This window comes from Argiope bruennichi, chromosome 3, assembly GCF_947563725.1.
Source record: "Argiope bruennichi chromosome 3, qqArgBrue1.1, whole genome shotgun sequence".
Classification (NCBI taxonomy): Eukaryota; Metazoa; Arthropoda; class Arachnida; order Araneae; family Araneidae; genus Argiope; species Argiope bruennichi.
Genome location: NC_079153.1, coordinates 111,972,691 through 111,992,452, shown reverse-complemented (window position 1 = coordinate 111,992,452; position 19,762 = coordinate 111,972,691). Strand labels below are relative to the sequence as shown.

Here is a 19,762-nt window from a genome sequence, read left to right as displayed (position 1 = left end):
TAATGACGTTAATTAATGGAGCGTGCTTCATCAGAGTCTATGAAGATTGATTTATACAGTATGTTTCAAAATGTAGATAACAACCTTCATTTAGGGTAAATCAGACATTAATAAATAAGGTATTATAGAAAAATGTGGACTCTATGAGGTGTTTTGCAAATTACTAGTTTAGAGTAACGATATATAAATTGAAAATAACAATTACTCATTACGGCGAAACAATTGTGTGCCATACGCTGCTAGTTTTAAAACATAAATACATCAGACATCTTTACATATTTTAAAAACAAACTACATATATATATTGTATATTTCAGGCGAAGCAAGGTTCCCTTTTTTTCTCTTATTTTTTTTCTTTCTTTTTCGTAATATAAAAATATATTTGATATAGAACTTGGTATTGTTGGCAATTCCATTAAAAAACTAATATTTTTAAGAAAACTATTTTTTTTTTATTTTAATACCCTCGCGCTGCATCTCCGTAGGAAATTTCCGTTTATTTGAACTAAAATTAGCTTTGAATAATTTTTAAAAATTCAACATAAAACACATATTCTTACTGTTTAACATGAATTTTTATTATAAAATTTATGTAACTTCTTCTAAAGTTAAGACACCTGAAAAATTTAAATCTGAAAGGAACACTGTTTTGAAATAAAAGAGTGGTTAAAAATGTTACTGCTCTAAATCCTTTAAATTTTCACTTTGTTTATCAACAAATTTTATAATGTTATATAAACAGCATATAAGTATAAAAAAATTAATATTTTGTTCCTTTTTTGTTAATTTCAAAATTATGATCCCTTTAAAAGTAATAAACGTGGCGAGAGGGACACTTCAGGGGGTTCTTTGACTAGGATATATATACATATATATAATGTTTTTGTAACACGAATTTATTAGAAGGCCAATTCACAATGCATAGCAAAAATATAAAAAAAAATTCTTATGTTGCATTGCAGATACATACTTCATAGGAGATATTAACAACAAATGTTCGGAATATAAAAAAAATAAATGTCCAGAAAGTATGCTGTTCTAAGTTATACAGCTTCGTATATTTTTATTCATATTCGTATTGTTGTGCTATTGTTAATTTTTATTCCATTTACTCTGTGTTCTATTTATTATCTGGTGTATCACATTCCTTACCTCAATGGCGAAAAATCACCAGCAACTTTCGCTCTTTGCATTTGTGCCCTCATATGTTACTGTAAAAATGACTTATTTCTGCATGTAGTACCGAAGTGAGCTATTGACATTTTAGAGACACTGTATGTTTTTTGATTTGAATGAATCTCACGAGGACAATACCAAATATGTGATTTAAAACGTTCCGGTTTTGTGATTAGTTCTCGCTTCCTTGGTGGGTATAGTAATAGTATGGAATCAAGCTGCCTCTATCATAGCCGATTATGGTCGTTAGAACTTGCACATAGTTTTCTCCTTAGCGTTATCGTGACGATTATCACTCAAATCAACTTGTATGCGTTACTACAATTGGGATTTAAGTGAGATGACTCATATAAGTTTGTATTAATTGAATATTGAAGGTAATTCAAAATATTTGAGATGAAAATCAGGGGAATAATATGAGATATTAAAAATTAATTCTAAATTTTTAAAAATCAATCCTCATTTAATGCAGCATTTAGCTTTTAAAAATACGCCATGGCTGATTTGCATGATCTTGAGATTTGACTCATAAAATTTTGTGCGTGATTCCACAACACATGTGAGTAAATGAATAAAAAAGTTGTTGAGAGAAAAAGAATAATAATAAGAAAATTATCACTTTAAAGCTTTTATGAATAACTTATCATATTTTTAACTGAATTTAATAACAAAATTCGCTTATTTACAAAGAACAACTTTTTTTTTCAACATCTAGATGACACATATATACAAAAACTATTAAAAATACATAATACAAATGGAGAAATATTAGAACTCTGTAAGAACACAAAAAGAACAACATCTTCAGGCTCAATAGTAGTTATTAATACTTAACAAACATGAAAAAACACAGATATAAAAAGAAAACATATTAGTTTTAAGAAACACCTGCTAGAAATATATCTGAGACGTTTTCCGAAAATTTTAGAACAGGAAACAAATAATCTGTTCTAAATTATTTTTTATACGGAATTCTAAATAATCGATCGCTACCTTAATTCTTTAAAGAGCCATTTTTTTCTAGTCATATTATGTTAAAATATTTTAGGCTTGAAATTAGAATAAGAAAAGGGATTCATTTACCTTATTAGATAAATTTAATTTGATTAATTAATTCATTTGGTTAATTAATAATTAAGTATCAAATCAAGACACATCATTTTGTGTAAAATAAAGAACTAAAGCATCTAAGTTTCTGTCTTTCTAAAACAATTTGTCAGAACTTATGCCAACCTACATAAATTCATACAAAGATTGATAAATTTGGTGGGAAGCATACTTCCCACGGCCCTAGAAAGGCTTAAACTAAGATAGGGTTGGAAATTAAAGATTGGGATATGGTGGGAGCCGCATACAAAAATTTTGGAATCATGAAAATTTCAATTGAACTGTCTTTTTAAAAATATTTTTCGACATTTGCATTCAAAAACAATTTGATTTAATTCAGTTGTATTTAATGTACTTTTTGAAGCAACGCAACAGCTATTTTGTGTCAGACCTCATAACATTACAGTGAACCGAGGTCAAATTATAAGGGCGGACTTGAGCAGAAACCTCCTTATGCCTAAAAAGATCTCTCTTGTTTTAAACTGGGTTTACATAAGGCAGTATTATCAATACAGTAAGATCGTGTACGTGCAGAAAGAAGATTTCGCAAGCGCTGAAATTTTGGGCAAAAGCATTTGATAAAGCAATCTTTTCACATGCGCGATGTTATTAGGTCGCGGTGGCCTGGTGGTAAGGTCTCGGTTTCGGAACCGGAGGGTTTCAGGTTCGAATTATTTTCGAAGCTCAGGTTCGTCGTCCTCGTCATCTGACCGCGGTTCAAAATGACGAGGTCTGTCTCAAAATAGCCCTAGTGTTGCTTCAAACGGGACGTTAATATAACTAAACTAAAGCGCGATGTTATTATATTGACAATATTGGCTAAATGTAAACCTTACTTAGTATTTCGATTCAACAGCTGTAGAATGTTAGCCTCAGTAATGACAATATTTGAGAGAATTAGGTTCCTAAGATAGGTTTCGAAACAGAAACTTTACAATCAATTTATCTATTTTATTGAAAAAATTTACAGTTAAAAAAATAATCCATAATTTAACGATTTCATTAAATTAAAATAAACCTTTGATTTGTCATTCATTTATCATTTATTAACAATTTTATTATTTATCAATTTCATACATATTACAAGAAATTTTCAATCTTCGAATATTTTCTTTGAGTTTTAATTAATTAAAATTTATTTATTTTTATCATAGTAATATTTATTCATCGAAAAATTTTTCCAACTCAAAATGAGTCTATGAATGAAAAAAGTTAAAGTCTTCCATTTATAATAATCCGTTTCCCTAACATTTGAGGTTACCTGAATACAAATATCACATTACAGTGAAGAAAGATATTAAATGCCTTAAAAAAATTTTCATCGAAGGATTTAATGACGAAAATTGGACATCCCGCCCTTTTAAGAGTTGGCGTACACGCTATTTATTGGAGTGTGTTACGAGAAACTGAGAGTATACATTGCATGCTATTACATTCACAGAGAAAGTCCCATTTCTGTGGCAAGCAGAGCTGAAAAGCTGAATTAAAAAACTGAATTATATTCGTTTATAATCGCTTTTAGCTTGAACAGATGATTGATTTTATTACACTACACAACAAAAAATAAAATTACTTTAGGTCCCATTTTTTTATGAATTCTTTTCAACAATAGTATTTTTTCAAAAGTTTGTTTTTTATAAAAAAAAAAAAGTAAAGTTCTTGGATTATTCTTTGACACTCAATAATGGAATTTTTAACATAACACACTGAATACCCGAATAATCGATAAAAATGTGTTAATGATCGATTAAAAATATAATCGATTGACAAAGTGTATTTTTAAATAAAAATGTTCTTGTTTATGTTATTTCTAATCATTAGTCACTCTTATTAAACAAGATTTTTAATGTCCTATATGGATTTCCATTACAGAATAATAATTTTGCTATATTGATCTGAAAATCTGTTTCTGAGGTTATATTTCTCGATGGCTAATGTTCTAACATTTCGTCGTTGCTGTTTGTAGAAACCAGATTCAAAGGGACATCCGAAAATTTTTGCGCGTTTTTCGAAGAATAAAAAAATGCTTAAAGCCTGGTTTTCTTTGTTATATCATATCAAATACAATTAAAACAGAAGTCCCGCCGAAACTTTCTCGCGTACTCCATAGTAAAAGTATTATTCTCGTGCCGGCGTCCTGGCATAGGGGTAGCGCATCTTCCCCATGATCTGGGCGTCCCGAGTTCGAGTCCCGGTTTGGGCATGGTTGTTCTTCTTGTTCTATCTGAGATGTGTGAATGTGCCCTCCTGTAGAAAGAGGTTGTGCAAGCGAATGAAAGATGCGTGAGTAGTCAAGTCGTACTCTTGACCTAAGTTGGCTCTACGATAAAAACAAGAGGCGCTCCCCCTTAAGCTTAAATCGGCTGTCTTCGAACAGCGGGCTTGTCCGTGGCAAGTGCAATAAGAAACAACAACATTATTCTCGTATTCGCAGAAAGTTCGTGAGCCTAGAATAAGACCGTGAAAGCCATGAGTGTTTAAATTGTATTTTGAGCATTTTGTGTTTTGTAGTAAAGAGAAGAAACCATAATATCCATTTTAAATGACCTTTTGCTCTCAAATGAATTCATAATCAGGCACTGAACTACAATTTTAATTGCAAGATCACAGACAAAAAAATATTTCTCTTAGGACGTTGAATCTTTCAGTTATCGCGGTTAATGCATGTATACTCAAACAAATAGACAAACTTCCTATAAATGGAATTGATTTTAAAATTTGATGGAAATTTGCAAATTATGTGCAAAGGTTGCTTATTAAATATTTTCTGTCTAGTTCAAAGCATTTTAGAATAATCGTATTCACTGCCGGACAGACAAACTTATGTATACCGGACTCTGGGAGGTTTGAAATATGGAAATTCTTCAAAAAATGAAGCCCGAATTTTTTTACTTTAATACTTTTTAATAAATACACTTCAGTGCCTTGCATAGGGGTAGCGCATCTTCCCCGTGATCTGGGCGTCCCGGGTTCGAATCCTGGTTCGGGCATGGTTGTTTCTCATTCTGTGTTCTATCTGTGAGGTGTGTGAATGTGCCCCCCTGTAAAAAGAGGTTGTGCAAGCGAATGTGTGAGTTTCATCTTCATATGAGCTAGAAGTCAGACGTCTGCCCTCGGGTGCTCAGGGGTCTTTACCCTCAGAAGCTACTGCACCCCCTTTCCGTGGTAACGAGGGCTCGACATCATCAATACACTTCTGCCTTTTGACAGTAAATTTTCAAAGATAGCCTTTTATTAATAATTTATGAATTTGTTCACTCGCACCAATTTAAGCCTTCTTGTGTTTTTAAAACTAGTTTCACTGCTTACTTTTTTATAAATAACAATGACAAATTAGTAAATGTACCATAAAAATATATTTATAGAAATTTTTGTTGAAATTTCTACTTTATAGAGGGAAATATTCGGCAAAATAAAAAATAAATATCTTAAAATTATTGCCAAAATAAAAGAACGCGCATTTTGGTAGAAACGTAACTTAAATATCAACTAAACATAAAACTCTTAGTAGTCATAATTTTACCTATCAACTGAACATAAATGTAGCTTAAGCAAAATACATAACATCTAGTGTAAATCACATTTCCTTTTGAATTTTTCAATTAAAACTGGCAGAATAATCAATGAATTCGCATCTGGTTTTGTAAAAAAAGAAGTGATTATCAATTATTTGACCTTGCGAATACCTGAGCTGCTTAATTCTAAGAATTGAAATTGTAAAGCTCTTGCAAAACTTAGCCTGATAATTAATATTTCAGAATTTTTTTTGTTTTTGTTTTGAATTTGTTTGGTTATCCCTTCCTTCATATCAAAATTCATGATTAAAATTTTTCAACTTGCTTGATTTTCAAGAAGGACATTATTTGTCTTTGCTTTTAAAAAATATACTATAATCTATGGGAAATTGGGAAATTCACTTATATGTTTTTCAATTTATTATAAATTAATTTTTTAGCACATTTAATTTTTCATGACTTAAGGTATCCATCTACGTTAAAACCCGTTTTTGATTTTTTTTTAAAAAAAAAAGCTCAATTTTTAAAAATTGTTTTATCTGAAAGCCTGTTTTTTTTACATTCTCATAGTCGTTTCTATTTTAAATCAACTATAATTGGAAATGAAAGAAATTTTAATAGAATAATAACTGAAAATGGAGCAGTGAACAATATTATAAATAAACTTTTCCATTATTTTTGCAAGGTTATTTAAAAATTATTATTCTTTCCTATTTCAATTCTTTTACCATGTACCAGATATTATTTTGGAATGTTTTCAGTATTAATTTTTTTGTTTTTGATGGCTTTAATATAAATTTAGATAATTCTGAATCACTATAGCATCTTGATAGCATGATCATAAATTATTGATCATGCAGTAATTTATGACATGAAAAGCCTTTAAAGCGTATCGATAAATGTTAATTGGTAATAGTATCTCCAGATAATTTAACAAACATTTTTAAATTAAAAAATTGAAATATCAAAATCTACTTATACCATTTGCATAGCGGATTCTAATACATACTCAATAGAAAATACTTTTGTCTATCTCATTAAAATTAAAATAAGAAAAAAAATTGAAACACATTTTATTCCATTTTTTTAACTATTTAATTTGTTTTTAATAGTTTTCTTTCCGAAAATTTTCATTTTTCGAAACACGATTACAATAAAACTATTAAAAAATATCAGTCTGAAGTTTCACATATATTCAATTTTTAATACTGCCCAGTGTATAAATGAAAACATAAGATGAATGATGAGCAATTAAAAAGTTATGCACATTTTAAAGTTTGACAAAAAAAAATCAAAATTCAAAAAAAAAAAAAAAACAATAATTTCACTCTAAAATTTTTGTAATTCTCAAAAATTCCGAAGTATTCTTATACTTTTGCTTCAGTCTATCAATGATTTATATGCTAAAGGAACTGATATTTCCTTCATTTATTTTTAAATGAGAGTATTTGAAAAAAAAATCCAATTTAGGGCAAAAATTTCTGTTACCACTTATATTTAAAAATAATTTATTTGTAAGCAATTTTTATATGATATGTTTTCTGTATAAATGTTACTTAAAAATAGAAAAATTTTATACAAATATAATTCAAATAAAATTATTAAATATAAATATAATTCAAATAAAATTATTAAATATAAATATAATTCAAATATAATTATTAAAAAAATTCCTCTGACATAGTCAGATACTTCAAATATTAGTATTTTTATGCACATAAAATTTTTGATAGAAAGTTTTCAGACAATAAAAGTAACCTAAATTACACAAGAGTGCCAAAAGAATTCACAAAACTTATTTGTCAAGAATTTGGAAGAATTCATGAAAATTATTTCCACAAATTTATTTGGTTCGTTTAATATTTTAAAAATTAATTCTTTTAAATTTGGGATGAATCTTTAAATTTAATCATTTTCTTAATTCTCGAAGATTTATATAGATTTATAATCACATAAGTATATATGAAATTTTCTAATTTTCTTTTCCACATTTTAAACATTTCAAGATATACTTGAGAAATTTTGCCTACTTTTAGGTTGGAATTCAATATTTTTAGGCTGCAAAGAAAATTATCACACTTTTAATAAATAATTAGTACTTCAAAATTATTTACTACCCATTTATACTTAAATTCCAGTCAAGTTAATCATTTTTCATTGGAATTGTTTCCAAGGATACATTTCTAAAGCTTTAAGCAAGTGAATTTCAGAATATGAGCTCTGCTAGAATTTTCTGAACATTTAATGTTCTGAATTTTGTTATCTGTTTAATCTGCCTTGGCCTCTTACCCTGAAGACTTGCTGTATGTTTTATGTTCTTTGTTGATTTACGTCCTAGATACCATCATCTGCAAAATTTATTGCACAAAATTGCCAATCATCCGTACCTTATAATTATATCCCTTAGTGAAATTTCTCACCATCTGTAATTAAACGCCGCAAGGTTAACCAGATGAACATCGTTAATTACTCCCTGTGGGGGTACTTAAGAAAAGTGAAATCAAAGCGGCATAAATCGAGGAAGACATGCAATTTTTTGGCCCTTAGGCCCGAGATTTTAGGGTTACCACGCCTTCTTCCGCACTTTTTTGACCTTCAGCAGCACAATAATGACCTGGAGATCTTGGGTAATCCTTCGACAAACCAGACCCCAGGTGGACGATAAAAAAGAAAGGGAAAACCGTTAAATTTTCCAGTCGACCAGACACCTGTGGTAAGAAAATACCGCGATGTCATCATCTTGACCTATTAAACCCGGACAAAAATGCTCTAGCAAAGACAAAAAAAAAGAAATTATTACTGCCGAATTCGCCCTCAGGTGGTGACGACAAGATTTCGAAACACACCGAACCAAAAAGCTCAGAGAGTTCGTATCAATAAAAAAATCCCACGCCCTTACCACCTAAACCAGCCAGTTTCCTTTTCAAAAAAACCAAAAGAAGAGCCGACTGCTAATGACAATAAAAGAATCAAAAGAGAGAAGAAGAGAATAGAGAATAAAAATAAAATAAAAAATAAAAGTTAAAAATGAAAAACGCAACAAAACAAATGATCGTCTGGTAAGCAGACGACGGAAAGTGGGGTAGCCTCCACACACTAGTTTTCAAGAACAGGGTTCCATCTGACCTACTGTTTAGCCGGATGGACAGGCTTCTGCCCCCAACTTTTTGTTTTCCCCTTGCTTCAGAAATCCATATATAAAGAACACTCACTTTCATTCCAGACATTCGCAGAGCACCAAACAATCTTGGAAGCTTGTGGTCCACTCTCCTCTCGAGAATTCATCATGTACTTTAAGGTAAGGAAGATGTTCTCTTGTTTTCCCCATTTTTTCTCCGGAAGAGTTTTCGATTCTTTTCCCGAAGAGTCAATTAGGGCTTCATCGTCTAGAGACATGATGAATTGTGTTAGAACAATGAATTGAAAAATGAATCTAACTGCTTCAGCAATCAATAGTGAAATTTTAATTAAATAAGTAAATTTAGAGTCTTCTGGTAGCAGTTGTAATTGTACTTTCTAATATAATATTTGCTCGCCATTGTTTTTTGTCTTTATAGTAGATATTTTAAGCTAAAAAAGATTGTCGAAATCTTGTTACTGACCATTTATATTTTTAAGTAATTCTGTCAAAATTTTAATTCAAAATATTGATTCAGTGTGTTTTAAATACCTTGCAAATGAGAAGTTTATTTATTTGAGTCAAATATTTTTTTAAATAAAGCTTGTATTTTCTGTCTTGTACAAGTGACAAAAAACGAGGAGTATATCCCTTTTTACAGAGAGTATTTGAGGACTTTCAAAACCTAAGAAATAAGCTCATTTGCATGAATAATATAGTAAATCACAAACTACGAGTCGAATAAAATGAATAAGTGACTCAAAAGTCTTTGAAAATATTACAGACTTCTAAAATACTCCAAAAATTTCATCAGTAGTTTTTTAAAGTCAAATAAGAAATTATAGTATGTTTTTTAAATAGTTAAAGCTTCATTTTTTCTAATGAAGCGAATAACTGATTTTCCATTTTCATTAATCTATCGTATTTTTAAGCTACTTGTGCATTTTTTTATATTTCACATTTTTCTTTGCATATATGTTGAGCTTGAACACTTTTAATGATTATTTTCCATTACATTTTAATGTGGATAATTTATCTCTTCATCAATGATTTTTTTATAAAATCACATTTAAAATGTTAGCTGAAATTGAACTGAAATTATAAAGGAAGCATGAAAACTCTTTGCCAGCTTTCTTCAGGAAAATTAAAAATTAATTAAAATTTAAGTGTAGAGAATCATTCAGTTTTTACGCCACAGTTTTTATCCGGAAAATAATCGTTCAAAAACAACTAATGCAAAAAGAATTTGAGCATATTTATAAAATGTTACTTTCCTATTTTTAAATTTCGTGCTTTCAAAACTTAATTTTAACCTTAGTAATTTATCATACAGAAATATTTATAAAATAGTGGAGATATCCTTAATTTCTTATTCAAACCTTATGTGCACTTTAAAGTTCAAGCAAAACTTTCTATCGAATAAAAATGCAGTTTTAATTTCAAGAAAGTTTAGATAGACTTTTTTCTTTGTCATAAAAAGTATCTAATCAATCCAGTTTAAGTCAAATATCTTGAATATTTCCAAAGACGTAAGGAACTTAAATTTTAAATTGATATTTCGTTTTAAATTTTATATTTTGAGTGAAAGTACATTAAAAAACAAATATGAAATAACTGTCAACAAATATGAAATAACTTTCAAACAAATATGAATAACTATCATCAATTCAAATGAAATATTTCAAAAATAAATTCATTCAAAAAATTTCACATTTAAAATTTGAGAAGTAAAAATATGTTTATAAATAATATTCTACAATATAATGATGTGCTAAATCAGCTACATTGTAAATTATTTTTAAGATAAAACTCAAAAAAATGCTATTTATGTATTTTCTTAAAAATATAAAGCACTCGGTTCAATGAAATGATTTATTGAAGCTCACGTTGTTTTTCTTTTTCATGGGACAAAACAAATGACATTCAACTTTCAACTCTGTTATTATTATGTTGATAAGATTTAAATCAGGAAACATCACCGGCGTTTTCCATGTTCCTCACACAAAACAAACAGGTTTCTCACGTGCTTTGAATTTTCATTCTTCGCTTTTCAATTTCGTCAGTGACATTTCTAACTTACGCTCAGCGATATATCGCAGGATTAATGAGTTTTCCGTATTTTGATCTAAAAAGAATTTGAAATATTTTGATTTATCACCTGTTTAAGGAAAATTTTGTTTTATCCTAGTTTGTGCTATAAATATTCGTTTTTGCATTTGTTGAATCGATATCTCTTAAATTTGTGACTTATTTTTAGTAATACTAAATTTAAACACGTTCGATAAAATCATAAGTCAAATGTATTTGTTTTCTAGAGAACAAAATGTGGTTTATGAAAACTGTAATAACTGCTTATCAAAAAAATTTTGCATACAAGTAAATAGATACAAGCATATGGATGAATTTCATTTTCAATCTCAGCTTTAAAAAAACTATATTTAATATTTATTTTAAAGAAAAAATTCAAAATTTCTTTCAAATTTCAAATTTGTGTTTGTGTATTAAGTATAACTTTAACTTTTTATTCTATTGCTTAAATGTTTACTTATTTCTGTTACTTTAATATGTGCTTAAAAATTTTAAACTTGAACGTGAGCTGAGTAGTTAAGTTTCTCTATTGTCTTTAAGTGAAATAATAAACTTAAAGATAATTGGGATTTAAGAGTAACTGAATTTAATTTCATCTGCATTGACGAATTCTGTTATGAACTGAAAATCCAAAATTCAGAGCAGATATTCCAAATAATTTCATTCAGAAAAAAGATGGAATAACACTACAAATAATTCCAAAATTAACTATATAACTGAATTCTAATTTTAAGACAATTTTTAAAAAATTAGCTCACTTATAACCTTCCTGCAATTTTATAGCATACAAAAAATAAACAATATTTTTTTTTCTGAAAAATGAATTCAATCTTATTTCGCTTCATTTATTTATTGAACACATTTAAATCGATTCATTTTTTCCTATGTCATTTTCAACTTAATTATTTCAAATTAAGCTACGATTATTGACATAAAAACAAAATCATGGAGAATAAAACCGTCATAATTTGCTATTAATATCTTCAACATAAGAAATATTAATACATGAAATGGTTAATATATTATGTAAAACCTTTCATTCAAGCAAAGAGTGCTAGAACTAAAAAAAAAAAAAAAAAGAAAAGAAAAGAAGCTCATTGTTTTCTTCGTTATAGGCAATCCGGCATTCGAGAGATTTATTATAGTATGGTAAATTAACTGAAAATTTCATTTCCTTTTCAGTAATTAGTTAAATCAACCTTTAAGAAGTTGCCACCTGTCAGCACTTCCCACTTTAAATTGATAAATCGCTTTGCAGTGAATTAAATTAAGAATGGGCGTTCTTGAATGTCAATATCACTTTGCAATTCATTATGCAAAATGGAAAAAAATACTGTATAACTTAGCTATATAAAAGCACATTTTTTTTCTAGTTTTTAATAGGAAAAATTGAAATAAAAAATTATCTATCTTGCTTTTTGGCTAATGATCCACTGTTTAAACTCCCGTGATTTAATGCAGCATATATTTAAAAAAGTGGTGAATTCGGAAATTTACTATGTTTGTTTTTTATCTAAAGCATAAAAGATTGTTCAATGCATAAACTCTGTGGATCTTCAAATATGATTAAATGGAACTTTTTAAAGATAATTCATCAATACTTTTGCATCGCATATTATAAAAAATTATAATATCTTCTTATATTATTCTTTAAATTATCCAAAATATATATTTATAAATTGCTCATTCTTACAGATTGTACTAAAAGTCATTTGATATGTTTTATATATATTTTTTATTCTCGAAATTCTTATAGAATATTTTTGTACTATCATTATAAAAGCACTATTTACTCTGCAACACAATTCCCCTTTCTTCTCCACAGAAATATACCTTTCTAAGATTTGTTTTCAGCAAAATATATTTACTGCATTATTAAAAGTTAAAGCAATTCGTATTATTCAATAGCAAGATAAAATAGAGAAAAATTATATAAAAAATAACTTTATAGGGTTACATTTGGAAAAAACAGTAATTCAAAATTATCGTTTGCCAAAACAAAGAGACCATTGAATGAACAAACAAAACTTAAATTTTAAAATTATTTTTAAAAAATCTCATTAATAAGATTTTTCTAAAATCAATATATTTTTACCTTCTTTGTTTCAATAAAATCATAAGAAATTTCTCATGAAAACGCATTTAACTTTCAATAAATACTGACAAAAATCTAGATTTAAAAAATTCAGATGATTCTACATCACTTAGTGTGTCGTGCTGCCATCTTTGGAGCTATTGCATTATCTGGCTCTTATAATGCTTTTTAAAAAGAGTAATTAAATGATTTTGCTTAAAAATTGTTTTAATATATTAATAATATTCATATATTAGATTTTAAATTATTCAGATATAATAATAGATATAAATAATGTGTAAATCAGATAAAAAAATATTCAGGTATAAAAAATTTAAAGCATTAAAAATATTCGAATAATATATTTCTTGATTGAAAATGTTTAATTCGAACGCAAATACTATATTTTAGTCAAAGAATTTTATATGTATAAAAAATACTGCTAAAGCAAAAATAATTACACATAATATTTTTAATATATTTTCAGAATTTCAAAACCAAAGGAACAGATTGGAAACTTCATAATATTATAAATATATTTATTAAAGAGTATTTAAGTAAATCCATAACATTACTTCCAATTAACTGTTGTTAAATCCTTTAAATTTTGTATAAATTTGCATAGTTAATTTCGAAAAAGAATTTTATTTTATTTTCGAAATTTGGAATAGCATAATTTTCGTGCTCGCTTCATGCACTGATGACGATTAAGCGAGGAAAATTACCAAAAGGAAGAAATTAAATCAAAATGGTCATGAGAATCATTGCCATTCGTTTATTCTTCAGATATTAAGTTTAATATCACATAAAATTTCAATTATTCAAAGTTCCCGATTCCTTGACTGGACACCTCTTTTGGTTCAACTCATAAATGAGTGCAATGTAGGCCTCTTAATAAGCATTGGCCAAGGGCCGTAATATATCTAAATCTGCCATTGAATGTATTGAAAACAAGAAACATCAAAGAACCTTTTTATGTTCTTAAATGTTGAAATTTTTCCGCTTTTTAAATGTTTAACAAGAAATATTTTATGAATTTAATTTATAAAGACTGTTTCTTTCAGGTCGCTGTTCTTTTTGCTGTGATTGCTGCCTCCGTGGCACAGTATGCTGCTCCAAGTTACGCAAAGCCTGATGAAATCAAGGTAGGTGCCTATAATTAATCGTTTTGTTCTAACATTAAAACAATCAATCTATAAAAATTATTTTCACAACTCTTTTGAACAACACTGCAAAATGAGCGATATTTCGCCCATCACTTAAGAATTTCTAACAAAGAAAATGATGATTAAAGGGGAAAATATTTTCTTAAAAAATCAAAAGGAGGACTAGAGATTTCGAATATTTAAAAATTAAAAATTCGACACAACTATTACTTTCATGCATATAAAGGTTTGCAATATTTTTACATTTTAAGAAAGAATGTCGTGTTTGAATTAATGAACTGATTGGTAGTTATCTAAAATTAGATGCATTTTCAGTATTTTATCGTTTATATAATACTTAATAAGAGAGAAGTGCGCAAATATCATAAAATCTGATAATTAATATAAAGCATTAAATAAAATCAGCAGTAATATTTTATTTGATATAAATATGGTGATAAATTGTGAAAACTTACAAAAATTTAATGTCTGATAAATCTGAAGTAGCTCGTAGCTCCTTTAATCCCAGATCTAATCTTTACAGTAATCTTTAAAGGATATCCGTACTTTAGAAAAGGAATTCTAGAGTAGCGAATCGTTAATAAACAATGTTTTTCAAGCACCTTGAAAAATCAAAATTTTAAAGTCAGGAATTGTTTAAATACAGTAATCTATTCAGAAAAAAGTTGTTTGAAAAAAATATTTATTCATTACTGAAATTGTTAATACAGTTTGTTGTAAAATCACATGGAAAAATATAAAATTTGTCAGTTAAAATAGATAAATCCTTTTAGACAGATAACGCTGAAAAGGAGCCTTTTTTGGCGAAAATATGGAAACATTCATTTAATTGAACATTCAAAATTCTAGCAATTTTCTTTACCAGGTTGTTTGAATTTTGTTTCTGTATTCACTCTTTTTTTTAACCTGCATTAATTACTACATTTGAATAATTATTTTAATGCTCTTTATATTTTAAAAAACTGCTTTCTCTAATTTTAAATATTAGTAAAACGTCTTGACCAAAAACCTCATAATTCAAAATACAACGCCTGCTTTCTGTTCAAATTTCATAAAAATTGCTCAATATTTAATATAATTTCTAAACTACTGAATAAGTCATCTATTCCTTTAAAAAGATTTTAGAATCGTTTTAATGCTTCATAATATGAGAAAAAAATGGAAATTTTATGTTATTTATCAGTGAACAATATCTAAAAAGTGAATTGGATTACCTAGTTCCTAAAGTAAGAAATAAACTGTAAAATAGATTTCTTATCCTATCTGTAAAATTAAAAATTGATAAACCTTTAAAATAGATTTTTTTATTTATTTTATACCTGTTTTTAGAAGAAAATAAACTTTCAGTTTTCGAAATATCTCTGGCTTTTAATTCATATTTTTGTTTTATGTGTACTTTCCTAATATATTTTAAGCAAATGTTCAAAAAAAAAATATTTTATTACACTTTTCAAAAAAAAAAAAACTATTCCCTGCCTTAGCCACATACGTTAATTGCATAAACCTTTAGATGACATTAATTCAGAACTTCATATTCTTAAATTTATTGATTCTACCAAAAGGAATCCAACTATTGTACCGCTTTTTTTTATATATAAGAAAGCTCTTTGTAGGACAAAGTTTTGCATAAAAATCTGCATAAAACTTAGGGAAAAAGGCATTTTGGTATAAGAATGAAGAAACGTATTTTTCTATGAAGCATATTTTGCGAATGATCTTCTGGAAACGGTCTCAGATGCCAAATTATTTTTAAATTCAGTCACTGTCAAATAGGTATTCATTTCATAGTTTTGTTATTAGATGAAAATGTGAATTTCCTTTGCAGTACCCACCCCAGCCTTACCAGTTCGGGTACGACAGCAACGACGAGTACGGTAACACCGCCTACCGAAAGGAAAGCGGCGACTCCAACGGCCGAGTCCAGGGAAGCTACGGATACAAGGATGCCCAGGGAATCGAAAGAGTCGTCGAGTACGTCGCTGATGAGCACGGGTACAGAGCTCAGGTGACCATTGATGCGATTCTATTCTCTAGCGCTAAAATAATGAGTAAAAAAAGAATGTCACAGAAATAGAATTTACAAATAATAATTGAAATCTATTTTGATGCACCTTTTCACATAGTCGTGGATACCTACAATATATAGCAAATCGCTAAATCAAGAAGGCTGACAAGTTAAATATTATTGGGAGTAGAGTTGCTAAAAGAACTACTTCACTTATTTGTTCGGAATGCCATACAAGCGACAAACAAAGTATATATTAAACCAGATTTCAATCCAAGGATAATCCATTCATATTCCCTGATAAACGAGTAGAAATGTTCTATCTCTTGAATTTTATATTTACCATTATCATATAGATGAAAAGTTTAGTTTGGTTTAGTTTTAGTTATATTAACGTCCCGTTTAAAGCAACATTAGGGCTGTTTTGGGACGGACCTCGTAATTTTGAACCTCGGTCAGATGACGAGGACGACACCTGAGCAGGCATATAAATGAAAAAGAGCCGAGCATGTAATTTTGAACCTATTTGAATATAAAATCTGACGCAGTTCGGTAATTTTCGTGTATTATTCATCCATTTATCTAATTGCTTTTTCAAGTTATTTATATTCACATAAAAATAGACAAATCAACAAAAGGCAAGCCAGCTTATGAATTTTTTGATGATGATTGAAAGGCAATCAGCTGAAATTTGATGATGTTTAACTACTCTAGTGATAAAATGACATGTCCAGTTTTAAGTAACTCGAAGAGAGTTTCATCTTCATATGCTTTTAGATGCATAAACAGACATTTTGTAAAAAGATTTCGTTCAACGTTTGATACAGATTTAGTTTTATTGTAGAGACGCAGTTTTTTTGGTCTAATTTTGCGTTATTATTGCATAAAGACAGATGGACAAATTTAATTCTGTTTTCCATTTTATTCTAAAATACAAATTCAGTAAAATGTGCAGGTCAAAATTTTTGACTATTATAATTCTTTCGCTTTATGCATTTCCTATTTGAGAATATTAAAATTGAAATATATGTAGATATATAATGATTAAGTACAGAAATTGTTTGTAAGAATTATATAATTACTGGATTAATGTATGCACAAAATGCCTTTTATTCACTTATAATTCTATTGCTATTCATTTATTTACAAATCAATTAAATTTGACATTTAACAGAAATCATGTAAATCATGTAACGAGAAATCATGTGAAATTTAAAGAACAACTTCCAATGAAGTGTCAATTATCCATCCTTTAAATAACAAGATTTAGTTAATTGTATATGATAAATATAAAATAAAAATTTGTTCTAAATGGCTATTACTAATAAATATCTAAAAAAATCTATCAGCTTTTGGAAAGCAAAACAAATTAATCTATAAACGGCAAAAGCATAAGCAACGATTTCATGCAGTCTTCATACTACTCATTACAGTTATAGTTCAATAAGCTGAAAAATATTAAGCTTCTTTAAGAATTTTCAAACAATATAAATAGATAAGCATTTTAAAGTTAAAATAAATAGTGTTATAAATCCCTTATCACACTAATATCCACATAAATACATCATTTAAATGCTTGCATAAAAACAATTGAGAATTTCAGTCATTAGTCCTCGTGCAAACTGAAAAGGAAGACTCGATATTTTTCGGCATTCTATTTATACTGCATTTTAACTGACTGAATGAATAATGTCCCATTTTTACGGTTGTTTCAGGTGAAAACTAATGAACCAGGAACCGAAAACAAGAGCCCTGCCGACATCGAATTGTATGCCAACCCCATTGCCGTCAACTGGGTACCCCAACCCCAGAGGTACCAGGCTGCTCCAGCTGGTGGGGCCGCTGCTGCTTACAAGCCCCAGTACTAGGAATTAGGATATCAAATTTCATCGTCTTCTTCTCTCGTCTAAGGTAAAATAATAATAATTAAAAAAAAATCAAATATTTTTTTTCATAAGATATATTCGTATCTTAATTCATATATCGTATCGCTTAACTTCATTCAGAAGTTTATTGTGCGTGATATGAAAGTCGACAGTTAAAATTTGATTTTATTCAGTGTTTATCAGATTTCTTTGAAATTTTTCGTGATGTAATTAGCAAATAAGGTCGCAGAAAGAAAATGCACGCTGAGTGTATAGACTTCAAGACTACACATATAACGAATATCCATCCAATATTATACCTTGCCTTAAATGGTAGGAAGCTTTATAATCTTTTGCAATTGCTACATTTAATAATACTAATTTATTTAACGGTCTCCAACGCCAATTAAGTAGTTTTATAACTTATTTCCTTATAAGGTTTTAAAGATTGTGTAAATGAAAAATGAACAAATTTTAATCTTTTCTAAAGCTCTGTTAAAATCTTCAATTATAATCATAAAATTTATAACTCTTTGCCAAATCTAGAATATTACCATTTGAATTTAATCAGCAATTTCAGGGGAAAAAATTCACCGTAAAACTGAAACGCTCACAACTTTCATCAAGGTGTGGCCGCTCTTTGCTTGCTGTAAAAAAGAAATGAAAACGTTAAGTTAGTCACTTATGAAAAAGAATCATATTTAAAGATATGGTTAAAAGCCAAAAAAGAAAATTTGCCTTTTATGTCTTAGAGAAAACAATTTCTGGCGTCTTTTAGTTCAGTTATAACCTAATCTAAATTTGTATTCTAATCAGTTTAAAGAAATACATCTAATTACTCCTTTTGCTCATTTAATAATGCCTTCATTGAACTCTCATTAATGAATACTAAAATATATTGTTTAAATTTAGTCAGAATATGCATACTATAATTTCAGAATATAATGGCATTATTAAAATTATTGCATTTAAAGCCTATGCAATTAAACCAGAATACTTATTTGAATAAACTGAAACTAGCAAAATTCATAGAATTTTTTCAAAAGAAGTACAAAATTTGCACGAACTAAACTTCTCAAAATAAGCTTCAAATAAAAAAATATACATTAGGATTTCAAATTTATTTCTCGCAATTGTCACTTTATACCTATATATAATATAATTGCTAGAATCCTTCAGGTTCAGCTTTAATCTCAAACAAATGTATCAGGTTGACTAATAAAAACATGCAAATGCTTGCTAAATATAATAAACTATTTTAGGAAACATTTAATACTCGTTTCCTAGAATAGTTTTTAATTGTTACTTTTCTGATTCTCACGTCTTATGCGTGTTTTTTTTTCCCTGCAGCGCACTCTTGTTTGCCATGATGACATTCTGTGTATTCTTTTGCCACCCACTGAAATTCCTGAATCTTGCGAATAGTAGTGCCAGGTGCAAAGTAATAAACGTGGATGTTTTTTTATGGCGAATTCTTCCACATTCCTGAATCTATTGTCAGATTCCATGCTGTCGAAGCTCTTTTCTGTCATTCCTACGAAATACCTGTAAAATATTTTTTTCTTTCATTCCGACAAAAAACCTGTAAAATATTTTTTTTACCTGTATAAAAATTTAGTTTTGTAATAAATTTCTTTCGACTCGTTAA

At 28.3% G+C, this 19,762-nt stretch overlaps 2 protein-coding genes across 2 annotated transcripts in view; one reads left to right on the top strand and one right to left on the bottom strand.

Moving 5' to 3' along the window:
- LOC129963543 (uncharacterized) overlaps positions 1-9,115 on the bottom strand; it is a 20,950-nt gene extending 11,835 nt beyond the window's left edge. The window contains exon 1 of the mRNA XM_056077986.1: positions 9,011-9,115. Coding sequence (XP_055933961.1) covers positions 9,011-9,025 — 15 coding nt within the window. The 5' untranslated portion in view covers positions 9,026-9,115. The remainder of the gene's footprint in view (positions 1-9,010) is intronic.
- LOC129963544 (cuticle protein 10.9-like) lies at positions 8,939-19,762 on the top strand. The gene is made up of 5 exons (XM_056077988.1): positions 8,939-9,096; positions 14,143-14,223; positions 16,070-16,249; positions 17,965-18,160; positions 19,465-19,762. The coding sequence occupies exons 1-4, from the start codon at positions 9,085-9,087 to the stop codon at positions 18,115-18,117; spliced, it is 426 nt and encodes a 141-aa protein (XP_055933963.1). The 5' UTR covers positions 8,939-9,084; the 3' UTR covers positions 18,118-18,160; positions 19,465-19,762.